Source organism: Dermacentor albipictus, chromosome 1, assembly GCF_038994185.2.
Source record: "Dermacentor albipictus isolate Rhodes 1998 colony chromosome 1, USDA_Dalb.pri_finalv2, whole genome shotgun sequence".
NCBI lineage: Eukaryota > Metazoa > Arthropoda > Arachnida > Ixodida > Ixodidae > Dermacentor > Dermacentor albipictus.
The window spans coordinates 311,997,753-312,016,651 of record NC_091821.1 but is presented as its reverse complement, the minus strand read 5'-3'; the positions used below and the strand labels follow the sequence as shown (position 1 = coordinate 312,016,651).

Sequence of the window (18,899 nt, the reverse complement as noted above, 5' to 3'; positions counted from 1 at the left end):
ATTCCGCAGTAGCAATTGAAACAATTCAGGGTTGGCTTTCGTCATCTGTTATGGCACAACAGCCTCTGCCAAGTTAGAGTCAATTTTCTCAAACGCTAGCGGCCAGAAGATAACTAAATCAGTAGTTCGATACTCTTCCGCAGGCGTCCAACTTATATTTTACGTAATCATTTTGAAGCCAATGTGCAATATAATGTACAAAGCATCTCAGTACAGTGCTTACCCACCAGCCTCTTTCCTGTGAAGAGTGTTCCCCCATTTCAATCTACAAACATTCCAATGCACAAGTGTTCTTGCAAAAAACGTATTTATTTTACGAAAATAACATCTGGCACATGAAGTACAGACATCACTGAGCAGTTTTCACCATGAAACAATCGATGCTAACTATAGTTACATAAGCACTGCATTGGCAGTCACGCAACATCACCGGTTCTTTAAAGAAATGCAATTTTCTGAGCGAGCAAAACTGCACCTCATGTCACCACAGCATACATGTCTCACTGTGCGTCTGTAATGGAATGCGTACTGTTAAGTAGCAGAAATACGTAAGTGCAAGTGAACAAAGCACACAAGTAAGGTAGGTGCTACTAGCACACCAGTCAACTGAACACCGTCTTCCGTGAAACGAAACTGTGAATGCTCGGCCAATATTGTGTCTGTATATGACTGCTGCAGATAATATGCTTCTGATGGAGGTAACAGGGCGACAAAGACATCAGGGGGGCTTAGAATCGTGCTGTTGCATACTTCTTTTTGCCTTGGCTGCTGATGATGCAGACATGCTGGAAAAAAGAAAAAAGGCAAATACAATATTCACATAGAAGCTGACACAATTTCACAATATGCTTTACTCTGGTGCTATTTAGTATGTGCCAGTGGCAGCTCTAGTGGTAATTTCTTTAAGGTTTACAGCTATGCCAGTATTCCCTGAATAAAGGAATGTACTGAAATGCACTTGCATGTGCAGTTAGACTATTTCATTTAATACCCCAGGGTGAAATATGTGGGCTTCTTACAAATACAGACTTGGCATTTAGTGTCAAAGAATGCATTACATCTGCATATTTTCTCCCTGCACATCATTTGAATAAGAAGGTACACTGTTTCGCATCTTATGGCTGTCTGCAAACCAGCTGGCAAAGCAGAAATGACTGCAATGTGTGTGCCTAAGTGGATACAGCTGTGCTAGTTTCCTGGATCGTTTAGCCTTGCTGGAAATTTCATGTCCAAAGTGTTGCTTGCTGAAATGTTTTTGTTGGACAGTTAATTACACCTAACATCTGAATCAGCCTTTCTCTAGCTCAGAGAGTCCCATCCTGACTGACAGAAGAACCGAGAACTGGCATGCTGCAAATTAGTGGCAACCAGCCAGAAGATGCTAATAGCAAGATCTGACATGCACTATGTCAAGAAACTTTTGTTGCTAGCCATTAATGCAAGCTTTAACTGGGGCTAACTTCAATTCTATATTGAAAGAGACTTGAAATGATAAGATTAATTAAGTAACCATCAAAGCTACCTATACACAATAGACAACACTTCATGGCATTGGACAGTGCAATCAGCATCAAAAGTGTGCGAGATGCAGGTTCCGCGAAGATGAATTTTAGTTTAGTTTTAGCATGCGTCCAGTAAAACAACACTACACAATATTCGTCAGGTATACTTGTAGAGGCAACAAATCAGAAATCCAGGTGGTGTGTTAACGTTAAGAAAACATTCCGTTTTTTTTCTCTGACCCCACCTCCCATAGACTTTTGACGCTAACTGTATTCAAATAGTGACACATCCATGTGAAGCAAAGCATTTGTAGACTTCCTTGTGAAGCTTGGCCTGTACTTCGGGGTTATTGGCTGCATTTAAGGAATACTCATATTACAGCAACTCTTCAGAGCAGGTTCACGACTTGGGCCCTATTTTTTTTCAGTTAGTAAATATATGCTTAAAAAATACTGATGGGCTAGTCGGTGAGCCATAATATTGAAGCGGCGCACTTATATCTGACACGTACATGCACACATGGAAAGTTCAAACGGACAGACTGGTGGGCTAGTTGGTATGGCATTATTTACACAGTAGCGCAGAAGCACATAGATGACGAAATGGAAAGACTAGTGCTGTGTCCAGTCTTTCTTTCGTCGCCCATGTGCTCCTGCACTACTATGTAAATAACACATAGAAAGGACATACACAGGCGCTGGACTGCAACTACTACTGGACAGCAACTACATACAAATAAAAAACAAGCTGTGAGTTCGCAACTCCATGATTCTGCAGTAAAGGCAAATTCTGTAAACTGCATTTATAAAAGCAAAGTGCTGCATAATTCCTATTCCCAAATTACTTGTATATATCGGAACGATGAATAATGCTTAGATGTCAACATATTCAGTTCTAACTACAAAGCTGCAATGTCTGGTTTCATTGCAAAGTCCACAATGTCGCCAAATAGATCACTTTGTACCCAATACAAATATCAGCAACTTTTTTTTCTTGAAGAAAATAGACACTTACGCTTAGGTCACGAAAATGGTCATTGTAGTCCAATGCATAGCCAACAACGAACTTGTCAGGTATTTCGAAGCCGCAGTCTGCAGTGAGAAAATTGCACATGAGCAAGTATAACAGCCCTGCAAGAGGGTCACACATCTACCAAGCCTGTTGGCATTTCAAGCAGCTATGAGAGTGAACAACAGTAAAATTTTGCAGGTATGAAGTTTGCTCTCATCTTAATAAACACAAAATGTGGACCTATACAGGGTGTCGCACCTATCATGCACAAACTATAGATAAATAAACATAACAGATTGTTCTATGCAAATAAGATGAAAGTGCACATTGAAGTTCAGTTGAGATACTGCCTGTAAATTTAATGTAAAGTGTTCTTTGCCCCATTGCGGTAGGTAGTTTTCCTTCTCACCTCCGTTTGGACCTCTCCAATAAAAAAAATCCACCTCTATTCCACACTGTGAAAGCGGATGTACAGCAAAGCTGTTGTCTACGTTAGACAAACACTGCCACCACAAGTGATGTACGTCACGCGTGCACACACGTGTGCAGAAGTGCAGCGTACATGCTCTTTCCCTTAGGCCCACTGCCAAGCGCAAGGCCTTATTGCATCAGAGAATTCATAAAGTATGACTTAAACACAAGCTGCAGACATGATAGCTTCGGATTCTAATTCAAATATGCAAGAAAACATATTTATGTTATGTGGAAACTCAAAGACAAAGCCCTTTTCCATTTGAGGTCTACCTGAGTGGCCATGGCTGCAAGGTGTATGGTTTTTGGACACTGTTTGCCATGATGTAGATTATGGTCGCAGCAAACACTGTGCGACAGATGCCATGGGCAGAGTGCCCACATATCAAGGACAGGTACATTGTGTGCACACGCATGTCACATGTGCACGTGTGCGAGAAGTGCAGCATACATGCTCATTCTCCTTGGCCCTCCGCCAAGTGCAAGTGTGTTATTGAACTAATTGAATTTCTTAATCTGCATCAGAAAATTCATAAGCTACGACTTACATTCAAGCTGCAGACATGATAGCTGCGGATTGTAATTCGAATATACGAGAATAACAGCATCGTCATGTGACGGCGTCTTCGTCAAGTGATGACAACACCTCATGATGTTATGTGATGCCTCTTGGATAAGCAGCACACTGCGCTTCCCACTTCTTTGCAGTGTCTCCGAGATTGGCCCACATTTCTGTGTGAGTGCCGCGGATGCGGACAAAAAAAATCCTGACCAGCTAGAGGCTAACGGCTTCGCTGTAAAACAAATTCATGGCCAACATTGGGATCAAAAGTCTGACTTTCAGTACTGCAGCCTGATGCTATTAGTCCACGATCTCATACACCTCCGAAATATCTGACTGGTGCACAATGTGCCAGTTTCTCGCAACAAACGGGTAGACTGCCTGGTTCAAGATATGACAGGCCGAGCCGTGGATCACTCTGCCTCAATGGATTCCCACACACCTGGAACGCCACGAGAAATACTGGAGATTCAAAGGCACCTCCTCATCCCAAGCTCAACAGGGGGCAGGCAAGCGACTGGTGCCGGCTAAAGATGAACTCGTTTCTTCGGTTGCTCAGGCTACACAAGATGTACCCCGACAGACACAAAGACTGTCCTGATACGTGTCCTTGGTGTGAACACGTATCTACATTCCAGCACATGACAGACCAATGCCCGAAGTGCCCTGCAGACACCATCTCGCCGCTAATCAGGGATTCTCTCACTAACTGGTTGCGGCAGGCGTGACTGATTTAACTAGACTTGGGAAGCCAGCTGGCAACCCTCAACCAGGCCTGGCACACCACAGAAGCCAGTGGGGCCCTGGAATAGGGGCTCCACCCATGTATGCCAGTCAGATTTATGAGTCAATAAAGTTGTTCTCCTTCACACTTTAGACGCTGCGTTGGACTGCACTACGACCTGGATAGATTTCCTAGTCCTTTTCTCGTTGCAGCTAAAGCTACACAGAAGTTGTACGACATTGCATCACTTTCATAATCAGCCCAGGTCAACAGGTTAACATTTAAAATCGGAGTGAAAATGCTATCATTTTAACATAGACTGTATGACATCACAATTCTGTTTCTATAACTTGCGCTTGTCCAGTACTTACGTAGAACCGAACAATCGGCATGTCGTAAACTTGCGTTCAACAGCCAGATTAGCAATCAGGCCATCGTGATCACATGATTGTTATCACCATTGTCTTTTTGCTGTCCTCATATACATGCTCGCATAAGACACACAGCTGAATGCCTTACACAAACATGTTGATCCACGTGGTAACACTTTGCATATCCCCAAACAACTGACGGTAGCCAGCTATCTGCAAAATGCTTCACATAACATAGATTCCCAGTGTGTGGGTTCTGCATAATTTTTTAATCCATGACACTCAATTGGTTAATTAAATCTAATTAGCAAACTTTTAAATTGTTTTCCTTCTGGAGATGTCGGTGAAGAAGTTGCAGAAAATCTTGAGATATATATGATAATGAGATGTTTCCAACAGGGTACACACTGCATGCTTATTTTTTCCAGCAAAGAGAAAGCCTGTGATATGTGAAAAATACCATGCGACTAGACACCCATGTTGCATCATGCGACTGTGTTTGTCCATGTGCACAGGGTAGCAGCATTATCAAACAAGCTGGCCATCTGTTGTTTACCCTTTAAGGCACCTTGTTCACAAATGTGTACATTGCACATCTGGTGTTTTTTTTCTTTTTTGCGATTAGGATGCACAATTCTCCATTAGGTTGTTTTTAGCCCATTTGCAAACTTTAAACTGACAACCATGTGCATTTTGGGCACCATCTGTTGCATTTCAGTGAAGGTGTTCATATCAAAACCAGAAATGGCGGACGCAGGAGCAGCAAAGAACAGCGAGTCAAGTTCTTTTTTTAGAGCCGCTTTTTTTATGTTGTAGCAAGCAAAAAAAAAATGATACGCGCTTGTGCATTATATAAAGGATAGAGTTTCTCACTATAACACCTAGAGGGAAATCTGGTGTCACCGTCTGTGGGAGTTTCCTAAGAGGCACCGTGCCGTCATGGGAATGACGGTATAGGTGTCTGCGAGGCTTGTGTTGTCTGGTGTTGCAAGAGGCTCCGCCTAGAACGTAGATATGGCTACACAAATAATGCGTTCCTGAAGTAAAATCTTTATAAAATGTTTCCATTCACGCACATTACATCTTTACTCACCTACAATGCATGACCAAGCGAAGAAAGGCAAGAACAGACGACAAACTGTTTCAAAGCGAGCGCAAATCTTATCTGTCCTCCAACTTTAGCGGCCTGCTGATACTTTTTACGTTTCATATAATTGTACATGCAATAACAACTTCTCATAGTTAAACATGTGTTTGTGTAATAGTGAAGCTAAAACAGCTTTTTACGTGCTGTTTTAATAGAAAATTAATCATTATGACAGACGGAACGGTGCTTGCCTGGCTCTCCGAAAACGATGCCAATCCGAAGTCGCAATATACCAGCGTTCCGATGCATACCACAGCTCAGCAGCACCAGATTTCGCTCTAGGAAATAAAGTACCGAGGAGTGATAATTTCATCATTTCTGAGGAGATGACTGAATGCTAACGCTCGCACACGCATGTGTACACGATTGTGTACAATGCGCCGTGGTCACTGCAGAAATGAAGAATGCCGAGAGTTGCTTTTATTTTTTTTTCCAGGTTTTTTGGCCATTCCTTGTTCTTTTTACAATACGAAAAAACGTGAGAAAACCCAAGAATCAGCTGAAAGGCTTTTGGAGCCCACAGCTGATGGAAATGTTTCCGACGTCGTGGAAAGTGACGATGAAGACGCCACGTGTGAAGCGACCGACGTCTGCATTGCAGCTGCGTTCACCAACCTCGCAGAAGATGAAGATGCTGTTGCAGGGGACACGCAAGCTGTAGAAGTGGACACTGAAGGTGCTTTTTCATTTTGTGGACATGGCTATCTGCAATTCTTGGCTGGAATACCTCCTTGACAATCAAACGCTGCCTAGAGCTAAACTCCTACATTTTATAAATTTTCACTTGCAAGTTGCCGAAGCACTAATTAAGTCAGTACTGCCCAAGAAAAAGTGTGGCAAGCCTTCTCTGACAGAGATCCAAGCATCACAACCAAAGATAGGACAAAAAAAAAAAGCAAGAATATCGCTTCCTTGCACCGACGTGCGCTACGACTCCTTTGACCGTTGGCCCGAAGCCCGCAACCAAAAGGAGCCATCAAGGTGCAAGCTCGAGAAGTGCACAGGAAGGTCTCAGATATTCTGCATGAAATGTGCCGTACCACTGTGCCTTACGAAAGAGCGACATTGCTTCCTCGCCTTCCACAAGTGAATTTTGTGACCACCGAGGCGCTGTGTACACAATTGTGTACGATGTTGCAAATAATAAGGTTTCATGATAACTTTCAAGAATTGAGTGGTTTTGTCTTTCTTAGGTCCCAAAAAGAATGTTTATGTAAAAAAAAAGTTTTTTCTATGCATAATGACAAGTGGCGCCTCAAAGGGAACGATAACAGCATGCATGTTCTTTCCTTGATGTAATTGTTCTGTGGAAATCCGCAAGGTGGAAAGAAGTAATTAATAAAGGGAAAATGAGACATACACACAATTGTAGCAATTGCTACAAAGGAAACCCATATAGGACCTTGAAACAAAAGCCTTGCAGTTGAAGAAAAATTAGTCTTGGTCCGGGACTCGAAGAACTTGGGACCACTGCCTTTCCAGGGCAGCCGCTCTACTATCTGAGCTAACCAGAAGGCTAGCAGATGGCAGGGTGAAGTCGAACCCATCAACAACTTAAAGCAAAGGCACAAGTTTGACGTAATGGTTCTGCAGAAATAGACATCCACCCACTCGTAGCAATTGCTACAACGGAAACCCACGAGTTCCTCGGAATAAAAGCCAAGGAAACTGTATGGGTTTCATACTGCTGGATAACTTAATGGAAAAACCTACTTAATAACAGAAAAAACTACCAAATGAGGGAGCACTCAATTCAAAAAAGGATATGAGTGCCCATCTCTTTGTGCATTGCAGATTGTGCTGCTATAAACCACGTTTTCCTGAGGTGAGAATCCTGGGTAGGAGCAGAGATAAAACCGCGCAGGAACTGCTAGAGGCATATCACATTCATATCAGTGGTCAAGCATGCGTTAGTCAAACATCTGTTTCGTTATATTACGCAGAAATGAAATTGCTAGGTTTGTCACAAACAAGATGACCTGCCACTTGCTCTTTGCTGCCCCCTGGTGTAGAGAGTGTGCGCGGTATATACTATATATATGTAGCAAGCTTTGTGCCTAATAAGCAGTCGTGAGTGTAGCACCGTCTTTCTTGCTTTTCTATCTGTCTCTTTTTCTGTGTTTCTTGCACCGCATTATCATGTCGTATGGGTTTCCTTTGTAGCAATTGCTACGATAGGGTGGATGTCTCGGCAGCACTACGCAATAACGAAACTACTAAAATGCAAAACACAATTTTCTATCCTTTGTTCAGCAGACAGAACAGAAGATTGTTGCGAAATATTTGGTTCGCTTCAAGTATTTAAAAATAACAAATAGCTTGTTTTCAAGTACGCATAGTTAGTCTTGTATTCAATTCACATTAGGATATTTGCCCACCCCTACGTTTTAAATAACAAAAAGATTACTAATGATTCCTTATCTGGACTTTGAACATCCATTTGCATAGAATTATCCGCTTTTAAAAAAAAATTCATGTATGATAGCTGGGACAGCTTGTATGTGATCAAAATTTAATTCTCATTTCCCGTTAATGTGGCACAACTTCATAAAGGGACATTACAGGCAAATACTAAGTCAATGTGGACGGTTAAAGTACCATTCCAGAAACCTCGCAGCGCTTGGTTCTCGCCAAGAAAAGGCTTAGTTTAAGAGAAAATTGTGCCTGAAGGGGCTGCGTACTTTAAGATCAATTCAAATCGCCCGCCGCCGAGTTAGTAGTGGTGATGTTGCATATGCCATCGCAGCCCTTTCCTGCCATCAGTGAGTAAAATGGCACCCAAAAGATGGCGCTACAGTTTTCTGCGCAAAAAGCCAATGTGCAGCCATGGAAAAACTGGGCCGAGACAGAGTGTTAGATTTGCCACTGCAGCTGCTCTCGGTCAAATGGTGCGGTCTGTTAAGGATTCTCATGACATCACATGGACGTGGCATTCTCTGCTACCTGCTGTTTGTGCGAGTTTCACGAGACAGGAGGACCGGTGCAGCACTATGCAATAAAGAAACTATTGAAATGCAAAAGTGCGGGTGGCACAGAGTGGGGAAAATTAAACCTTTCTGCCACGCGCATCCTTGTCAAGGGTGACAGTTATGTTTTCTAAAAATCAAATAGAACTGGACAAGTAGCATTTTTTTCTTGTCTTATAATGCAATACAATAATATTTTTATTACGAGTAGAGTATTAGCAACGGAATTAAAATGAGGGGTGTTTTTGTCATCATGCTAGTACTTGAATGTCCTGAGGAAATCTGTGTCCTGCCTTTATGTGGTTTCTCGATTACTAAAGCTCTGTTCGTGATAATATTGTCGCTTTAGATGATCTTGAGCATTAATCTATCACCTTAGATTGGCTTAATATTTGTCTTTGGTGTCTCTTTAAGTATGGCTGCTTTCAGTGCATATTTCTTTTATGCTTTTATTTTCGACCAATAGAATTGCCCACCGGGCGCTGTACCTCAAATGCTTAGTTGATTATTTTCTTTTAAAAAATTTAGATTATGGGGTTTTACATGCAAAAACCACGATCTGATTATGAGGCACAGTGTAGTGGAGGACTCCGGAAATTTGGACCACCTGGGGTTCTTTAACTCGCACCTAAATATAAATACACAGGTGTTCTCACATTTCACCCCCATCGAAATGCAGCTGCCGTGGCCGGGATTCGATCCCGCGATTTTGTGCTTAGCAGCCCAACACCATAGCCATTAAGGCTATGGTGTTGAACCATGGCGGGTCATTTTACCTTTCTTACAGATTTATTATAGCTGTAGTGCCATGCTAGAGTAAGAGCACAAAGACTGCTTTAAGTGTTATAGATTCAAAAATACAAAAAAAGTGACATTATTATTTGCTTTAAGATAGTTTCAGTATGTCAAGCACCACTTACAATCTGGCTTGTAACCAGAGCTCCTCGGGCTTCTCTTGACAAACAAGCTGCACAAAACAGAGAAAGGAGATGTGTTCACCGGAATTGCACCTGAGTAAAGTCTAATTGGCCATTATTGTTACATATGTTAGCAATAGTCAAGTGTTCGACGAAAACTTGTCTGATGAGGAAACATATTGGTGCCAAAAAACGAGCACTCGCCAAGAATAAAATAAAAATAAAGAAACTGTCGTTTCGGGCCCCGTACAGGTCCCTTGATCACAATGAAGATGTAAGCATGGGCGCGCGGCTATTTATGGCTGAGGTGGTGCAGCGTTCGGGTGTACCCCGCGTCCTGTTTATTGTATGTCTAGTTGATTGGATGTAAAATGATTATAAAAGCAAATGGGCAGATAAGTGTCTCTTTTGTGATGATGGGCTGCCGAGTCACAGCCAATGATGTGTCCAGTTAGTTTGTGATGTTCCGCCAGGGTGTTCGCAGCTGTGTAGCCCTTGGCGATGTCATTCATGTGTTATTTCAAGCGCCGTTTAAAATTTCTGCTCTCTCCGATGTACGACACGTCGCACTCCTTGGATGGTATCTTGTATATCACTCCCGGGTAGTCCGTGTGTTGCAAAGGGTCTTTTGCACGAACCACCTGTGGCCAAGTTTTCGGGAAAGCACGTGGGCAATTTAAACACCGTAGCCCTTAAAAATTAATGCAAGGGCTTCGCTTGTTCCCACTGTGTAGAGTACCACCACTGTTTCTTTTGCTGTTTCATGGCGGGGCTTCGTTGCTTTGCGCGCCTGCTCAAATTGCTCAGAACGAAATCAAAGTGGATAGGGAATCTTTCGAAAGACTTGCTTTCTGTGGTAACTCAGTCCTAATATTCTTCACTGGGTCCCAAGTATAAACTTTCTCATCGATTCTCAGTTAATCGAAAGTTAACTTTTGCTCTGTTTGCCCTTTCATTTGCCGCTCAATGCCACAAGTGCGTGCGCATTTGCCTTGTTCTTTTAGAAAAAATCTTCTCAAACACTTATTGGTGTGCCTTTTATAGCAGCAGTTGCTGAGTATTGAAGATTTATCATGGTGAAGAACGTTGCAGGGTACCTCAGGTGGCCAAAATTTGGAGCCCTCCACTACAGCATTTCTAATGGCCCGAGTGTTGCGTTAGACATTAGAATGTATCAATCAATCACTCATCGAATGGATTCCAGTACAAAGATGTTTGGCACACATTTTAGGGATGAATACCTTAGAACTGTTCACAATCTCAGGACTTCCAGTAAATTATTGGTCGTTGTTGAGTTGGCAGTATTTACTGCAAATATTGTTTTCCTTCAAGTGTGTTGCAAGGAGTTTTGCCAACCCTGCTGCACTGTACAAAGAATTTTTGGCAATTTTCAGGAAAACACATTCAACGTCAACCTACAACATTGTTGAAATAATAAACATTTGGCAGAATGTGCCCACATTCTTATTTCACATCACCACCAAAAGCTACGAGCATGGAAGACACATTTGCAACGACGACTACAGTCTTTTTCATTGTTGTGCCTCAAGCAAGCTATGTTTGGAGATATGCTTCCAAGACACTCACCTGGATACCTTGACCTCTTTAGGTTCAAAAGCTTTAAGGTACTCCACAAGAGCAGCCATTGTTTTCCCAGTCTCAATGATGTCTTCAACAATCAGGATATTCTGTACATGGTTGAATGTGTATGTAAAACAGACAAAGGAATAACAGGCGGCTGTTAGTGAGACAAACATGTTTTTATTAAGCAGATGCCTACAGCATATGTAGAACATTTTGGCCATGTTAGTTCGTTATAAGCTCGAGTTCGATGTGTAGGTAATGGCAGTGACACTAAGAAGCAGCCAGGGGCTGTGCTCTTGGGAACATCTTGTTATGTGCTAAACCAAAATAGTTTGTTTTTGTCCTACACGACACCAAGCAACATAACTGAAAGGACCCGTGTTGGGATCATTATTATTTTGTTTGAAGTACTGCCAGCCCCAAAGCTAAGGATATCGGAGAGTGGTACAGATCATACAGCAGGAGATGCAAGAATCCACAGTTAGCAAAATTTGTCTATAGCAACATTGTTATTACAGTGTACATGTATGTCAGGTAATCAAAGAGTAAGTTAAAATATTCCTGTTCAAATATTTGTTTCAGCCAAATGAAGACTAGCTGTGCAATGCAGTAATGCTTCCACGAATTTTGCCAAGCACTTTCCACAGGTGGTGTTGCCAATGGTGCTCCACCTCATTGCTAGTCCCTTGTGTTACGGTAGTGTGGCAACAGTAGCATGTACACAAACATGCACCATAGTAAAATTTCAGTGTTTCATTGGTATAATCTAGCGTTTTAATGCTCTCCTCCTTTCTGAAGAGTAGGCAGCCATTGTTCCCTATCCGGTTGCAGTTGCCAGCCTGTTCCTCGTTTTCCCTTTTCTGTTGAAGTGTATGTATGTTTTCAAAACAAATACTAATTAATGATATAGCTTGTGTTCATGATGTCTCTTTTGTCTTCCTTGCATAACATTTCTAAAATAAAGTAGATCAAATTCTGGGCTTTAGCGTGTTTAAGCTAAGATATTGTTACAGTGCATTTCGACAGGACCGTGCACTCAAGAGGAAGTGAGACTGTCTCCTGGAGCTGCGACCTTTGTACCAACCTGTGCGATTGGCTTTTCCACGTGTAGCTTTTCCCCATGTAAATAGTTGTAAATATATTTGTGCATCGGGCTTCCTCTTCGTAACAATGATTATGAGGCATGACAGTGTGGGACTCTGGGTTAATTTTGACCACCTAGGGTTCTTTAACGTGCACCCAATGCATGGTACACAGGCAGTTTTGCATTCGCCCCCATTGAAATGTGGCCATTGTGCCAAGGGTTTGATCCTGCGCCCCTCGGGCTTAGCAGATCAATGCCATCTCCACTACACCACCACGGCGGGTAACATTTCTAACAGCAGCTGCACAAAACAAGGTATAACGTCTTTCGTGATGTTACTTATTCGCATAAATTTTAGGTATGCAACATTTGTTGTAACTTCTATCATTCTATTCCTTCCCTGTCATGTTGCACTGAGTGCGCAATCTGAGTAACATGGCAACCAGCAACAAAAAAATGGAAGTGGGGTTCGAGAAAATTATGTTGAGCACTGTCATATGCAATCTTTTTATTAAGCTTTACATTAAGTGCCTATGCAGCATCATGTGTGTAAAACTGCAAGGCAAGTCTAATAGCAGGTGACCCAGACAAACAACAAAATTGCATGCATTCATAGCATGGCAGGTGTCACACACGTATGGTAGTTCTACATTATATGCCTTGGAGTGTGAAGCACAGTTACATTGCCATCCCAGTACAGACATTGCAAGTAGTGCACAGAATGGTGTCTGTCATGGCATAATGAATTACCTGCGCCATTAGAGGCACTTTTCTGTCTGGGTTTAGAATGAATGTTCTGTTAACTACAAAAAGTGAATTACCTGTCCCTTGAGTGCTTCCATGCTGTCCAGCCCCATGACAGTTACTTCACCTCTCGACTTGTCATTCTAAACACGAAAAAAGGACAAGGACAGGTTTACATCATAAAATCCTGTACACAGGAAACATCCAGCATTCAAGTTTATTGAAATAAAAGCAGGGAAAAATATATGTGCATCTAATGTTTGAACCATTTTCGATTTGCTGTGCTGCTGACTCTTGCACTTTTTAGAATTCCATCAACATATTTCTTGCTGTTCTGCTCAGAATCAGAAGGGCCTCATACTTCACTTGTGTTATTCCTTAATGCCAAGAAGAAAAATAATCCTTTTAGAAATTTACTGACAGATCCTTTTCAAGTGCTAGCATACAGTAATAATTCTGCCCTGGGTTCTAAAACAGCAGTGAAAACACACAAAAATGATTGATTGTTAGAGTTTAACATACCAAAGTGGACTGTGGACAAGTTTTCACCACCTGAGGTTCTGTAGCATCTGGCTTTTGGCAAGATAAAAGCTTTTCTTGCCTTCTGCCCATACTGTAATATGGTAATAGAAGCTGCAAATCGAACCTATGACTTCATGCTCAACAGCAGAATTAATGTGACAGCAGTGAGCAACTGTGGTGAGTGTGCAGAAAGCCATGAAACACAGCTTCTGTGTAGACAGTTAAAGGGACACAAAATAAAAAACTAATTTGAGCTGTATGAGTAAATTATGCTTATATATTTACCATGAGAGGCAATCTTACAGTGAGACGAGGCTCCATAAGCCAGAAAAATAATGAAAACAAAAGACAGGTGGCACCACAGTGTTGAAATTTTTGTACCAGCTCGTCATCGAGCGCTAGGGCCTAGTTAATTTTCTATAAATGAAGATAGGCTACATTGTATTCTAAAAAAGCCAAAGACTGAAATCGGGAGGTTTCAAGACCTTTAACCGAGCCACAATGGCTGAAATCCAAAAAATTATTTAAAGTCTGATGTCAGACTCCTGTAGTACTGGTGCTGGGTGCTTTTGCACAAAGTTCAACAAAAAGAACTTTAACCTTTATTTATTAAGCTCTTCTAATAATCAGCTTAATCACTGAGAAATTAATGCAAATAGTGTTTCAGAAGAATATTTGATCAGTCCAAACTTAGTGTTTCTCTTTAGCGTCCTTTTAAAGTCTTTTCCCTTCCGATTAATTAGGTATTTTGGGGACATATACCATAAGACTTGTGTAAGGCCTGCACTTTTACAATTTTGATGAGGTGCGACCCTTACACTGTACCGACCCTTTGCCAAAAAATGGTGCCGGTGCAACCGGCAACTTGTGCACATTTCAGATTCCCAGATGTACTACTGCATCATAGGTGAAATCACAGCTCTCGCCATCTAGTAGTACGATACGCGGAAGTACTCGGCATGTGAAAATTCGACAATGTGCACGGCCGGCATTGAGGCACCGAGCACAATTGCTTCTCAGTTGGAAATTTTTTTTTCTCTAAATTTTGGGCTGCCAAGTCGGGGTTGTGACCCTTACATAAGTCTATACAGTACCTTACTGCATAGCTCATTAATTTAAGAAGTCTATACTTTCTTTTTATCATTAGTATTTAAAATTTTTTTATTAAGCTAGGGTACGAACTTACGATGTAGCTCTTGACTCTGATGAAGTCAGTGGAGAACGGTGTTGAGTACTGGTTGAAGTGGTAGTAGTGCCGCACTCTGTCGAGCATATCCGCAAAGAAGCGGTAGCCTCCTTTGAGGACACAGAGTGCCCGGAATGGTTTTTCCTGGTAGTGCAAGACAATGTCTTGGGCCATTCGTTCTATCCTGCATTGACCAAGTATTGCACATATAAGGAAGACCTTAAGCAGTTTAGGTTTGCTGCTGGAGCTGGTGCAGCAATAACCAGCATTGTCAACCACAAGGATGAGAGTCTCTGAATGTGGGGACATTTTTGGGAGATTTCATGACCTAGGAATGTCCAGATTTTCACTATGTAATACAGTGTTTACCTAGGTTGTATGCACACTTTCAACCATTCAGACAGTACCAAAATTTACTGAACATATGTAATACAGCTGTACAACCATAATGCCTACAATTCAGAATCGATATTCGCTGACAACTAGGCCATTGGAGCTTCTGCATCTGTGCTACCATGCCAAGTAGTCCAACAACATTTGTCAGCGCTTTGATTTCTCAAAATTGAAACTGTTCACATACAGCGGTTTCGCGTTTGCCCAGACGCAGAAGGCAGAGACTGCAAAGTAGATCAACTTCAAAACTCGGTGTTTTGTGTTGTCCGATTTAGCTGTTGTAAATAAGGCGTACGTTTTTCTCTTCCGCAGAATAAACTAACATGGATAAAATTGGGGGACTTTTCTCAAATGCTCTCTCATTTGTGCATGCTTTGGGCTCCATAGCTTTCCCTTCATTTCCACAAAAGGTTGTCTGTAAGCATAGCAAGGCATGTTCTTTCTTTTTTTTTAATTAAGTATACTTTGTGTCAAGTTTTTTGTAAATTTGGTCTTTAGTGACAAGTGGAAGATGGTTGGCAATACCGACTGTATCAGGTGTCTTCAAGCACTAGTAGGCTCAAAAAGTGGACAAATATTTTATGGCAGAATACTTATGCATAATTTTGAAACATCCATTGCATTTGCACAAAGATATAAACTTTTAAAAGAATAACAAGAAAGGTGCAGAGCCAGATTTATGTACACAAGATAACATAAAAGGACATTACTGTACTGACGACACCCACTGACTATTGTGCATCTGCTACACCATACATTATGGCTGTACAGCTCTACACATTGCTTTCCACAATGGAATACAGAAGATACACGGGACCAATTCACGCTTACCTGTCTTGAACAAGTCCACATGGGAGGAAGACGCACTCAACGTCATCCTTGTAGTGCTTGGGAATACAGAATAGTTCCGTGCTGTAGCCACAAAAGTTGTCTGGTATCTGGAAGTGTAACAAAAGCAATATGCATGCTGAGCTGAAGACTATGTGCTCTTATACTATCACAACTTGTTATTCATGTTTCCAAAGCACCAGTGGAGTCAAAATACACCATATGCGCTGAACTTTGGAGGCTATAACCCCAATTGCAGCCAATGAAACCACATTAAATTCGAAAGGCGCAGCTCATACTTCCCTGTAACAGCAACATACATTGCATATTAGCATTTTAACTCTTTGAAGACTTGGAAGAAAATTTATTTTCTTGAAACTTATAGCGGTCGGCCGTACTACTATGTGTCGTATTCATATTTCTGTTGAATTTTTTTCTCCGCTGTAACATCCAAGTTGTTGAATTACCTTGGGTAACATTTAGAAAAGTTAAGAACGATGTTGGTATGCTTGTTCATACTAACTGAACCGACAAAAGAAAAGAAAGAAACGGATCAGCGACCACATTACCGCGAATGGCAGTGCATTCACCCTCTCTCACTCTTAGGCAAAGTTACACCCTTTGGGGTGTATCTCTGCCACACAACAATAATCGCCATCTGCCTTGCTTGCGTTTCCTTTCTTGAAAACGCCGCGCACGCTACTTTCCTGTCGGGAATGCTATGTCATGCTGATAACGCGCATACCGTTCGTTACTGGAAAGTACCGGGCTTGCCGCGTCAAAGAAAGGAAATGCGGACAAGACAGATTATTATCGTTGTGTGGCAAAAGGGTGTAATTTTGCTTAAGAGTGTACGCTACCTCTGGTCAACCTTCGTGCCGTTATGACAGAGCTTTTGAAGCATGACGCGCATTCCTGCCACGACATTGCTTATTTCTTCAAGGAAAGTCGAGTTTTGTCTGTGTGACATGCGAACAAGTCGGTACGCGTCACTGAACATACTGCGAGCCACCTCCGCATTGTCGAAACCACGTGCGCGCGCTCTCCCTTCCAACGCCGGCCGGCAAGACGTAACTCGTAACAGAACACCACTGCAAAACAAATGACTTCGGCTCGCACGCTTTTGCTGTCAGTGTGACGCCGCATCTGTTCCTGAGGACTTTGTAGAAAATGCAACGAACAGGGCCGCGTGGCGTAGCCCCGACCTGCCTCTTTTCCAGCTGCGAAGCAGACGGCCCATTCAAAGGCAGACGGCATGGCACCCCACCGAGCGCAGGAAGTCGTGCCCTCACTAGTTTCTTCTGCGGCAGCCGAGAGTAGTGACGGAACCGAACACTTACGACCACGCAATTCTTGCCGTCCATGGCTGGAACGTTTTCAACTTCTTTCTGCGACTTCGTCGCAGCTGGAAAAGTGGCGACAAGGGTTCGCGCGTCCGCTTGGCTGTTATATAATGGTCGGCTGCTGTGAAACGTTGTGACGTGCTGCACGCTCACTAGCGCGTAAAACGCGCTCTTCGCCAAACGTGTGTGCAAGTTGCCCGCTGTGTTTAAAGTGGCGCGTCGGTAGGCAAAAGGACAGAGGATTTTATCCGCTCGAGTGCGCGGTTTTGTGAGCCGATGAAGCCCACTTAGAAACTGTTATTTTTTTGTGTGATTAACAAAGTTTGAACTTGCGACCCTTGTTCAATCAATCAATGTTCTCATTCCATATATAAAGCGTTGTACAGTCCCTTGCTTCATACATTTTTGAGCCATCATATCGTAAGCTTGGATCTTCACTCACACACTCTGCAGAGTGTGTGAGTGAAGATCCAAGCTTAATTACGATATGATGGCTCAAAAAATGTATGAAGCAAGGGACTGTACAACGCTTTATATATGGAATGAGAACATTGATTGATTGAACAAGGGTCGCAAGTTCAAACTTTGTTAATCACACAAAAAAATAACAGTTTTTTCTAAGAGTGCCCTCTTCGAAAAATTTACACCCTTTGGGGCTTATCTTGTCCCACAACAATAATCGTCATCTGGCCTGCCCGTGTTTCCTTTCTTTAACGCTGCGAGCCCGGTACCTCCCAGTCACGAACATCATGCGCGTTATCAGTGTGACGCAGCATTCTCGACAGGAAAGTAGCGAGCGCCGAGTTTTCAAGAAAGGAAACGCAAGCAAGGCAGATGACGATTATTGTTGTGGGACAAATACACCCCAAAGGGTGCAACCGTTTTAAGAGTGTGTAAGAAAAGTTTGCACCCTTTGAGTAGTATCTTGCCACACAACGATAAACGTCATCTGTCTTGTCTGCATTTCCTATCTTTAACGCGGCGAGCCCTTGTACTTTCTAGTAACGAACGGCATGCGTGTTATCAGCGTATGACATAGCATTCCCGACAGGAAAGTACCGGGCGCGGTGTTTTAAAGAAAGGATACGCAAGCAAGACAAATGACGATTATCGTTCTGTGGCAAATATACACTCCAAAGGGTGCAGCTGTTTTTAGAGTGCACTTTCTACACTCTAAAAAAGGTTTGCGCCCTTTGGGGTGTGGCAGAACTGATAGTTGGGCGAGTTGGTACGAATTCATAGTAAAATGTTTTTGCGCGCACAATTGACAAGGACACAGTGAAGGGGGACACACGTGTGTCCCTCTTCACTGTGTCCTTGTCAATTGTGCGCTTACCTGTGTGCGCTTGGCAATTGTGTGTCTTGTCCGCGTTTCCTTTCTTTAGCGCTGCGAGCCCGGTGCTTCCCAGTCACGAACGGCATGTGCGTTATCAGTGTGACGCAGCATTCTCGACAGGAAGGTAGCGAGCGCCGAGTTTTCAAGAAAGGAAACGCAAGCAAGGCAGATGACGATTATTGTTGTGGGACAAGATAAGCCCCAAAA

General features: G+C 42.5%; 2 protein-coding genes across 3 annotated transcripts in view; one reads left to right on the top strand and one right to left on the bottom strand.

Moving 5' to 3' along the window:
• LOC135905039 (putative sodium-dependent multivitamin transporter) overlaps positions 1-18,899 on the top strand; it is a 77,797-nt gene that overhangs the window by 936 nt on the left and 57,962 nt on the right. The window lies entirely within an intron of this gene.
• Positions 291-17,568, bottom strand: LOC135905027 (hypoxanthine-guanine phosphoribosyltransferase-like). Of its 2 annotated transcripts, none has more exons than XM_065436035.2 (8): positions 17,354-17,568; positions 16,017-16,123; positions 14,793-14,976; positions 13,162-13,227; positions 11,260-11,360; positions 9,676-9,722; positions 2,518-2,594; positions 291-785 (listed from the first exon to the last, which is right to left on the bottom strand). In XM_065436035.2, exons 1-8 carry the CDS (start codon positions 17,375-17,377, stop codon positions 729-731), a joined length of 663 nt encoding a protein of 220 aa, XP_065292107.1. In that variant the 5' UTR covers positions 17,378-17,568; the 3' UTR covers positions 291-728. The 2 variants fall into 2 exon arrangements, with proteins under 2 accessions (XP_065292107.1, XP_065292099.1); XM_065436027.2 differs by having other exon boundaries at positions 17,223-17,355.

What these genes read in the sequence shown, in the direction of transcription:
- LOC135905027 (XM_065436027.2), bottom strand. Translation starts at nt 17,270, where the DNA reads ATGCCGTCTGCCTTTGAATGGGCCGTCTGCTTCGCAGCTGGAAAAGAG. An exon ending in TCAGAGTCAAGAGCTACATC is followed by an intron (nt 13,228 to 14,792) that starts GTAAGTTCGTAC and finishes TTTCGTGTTTAG; the next exon opens with AATGACAAGTCGAGAGGTGA. An exon ending in TGGAAGCACTCAAGGGACAG is followed by an intron (nt 11,361 to 13,161) that starts GTAATTCACTTT and finishes AACCATGTACAG; the next exon opens with AATATCCTGATTGTTGAAGA.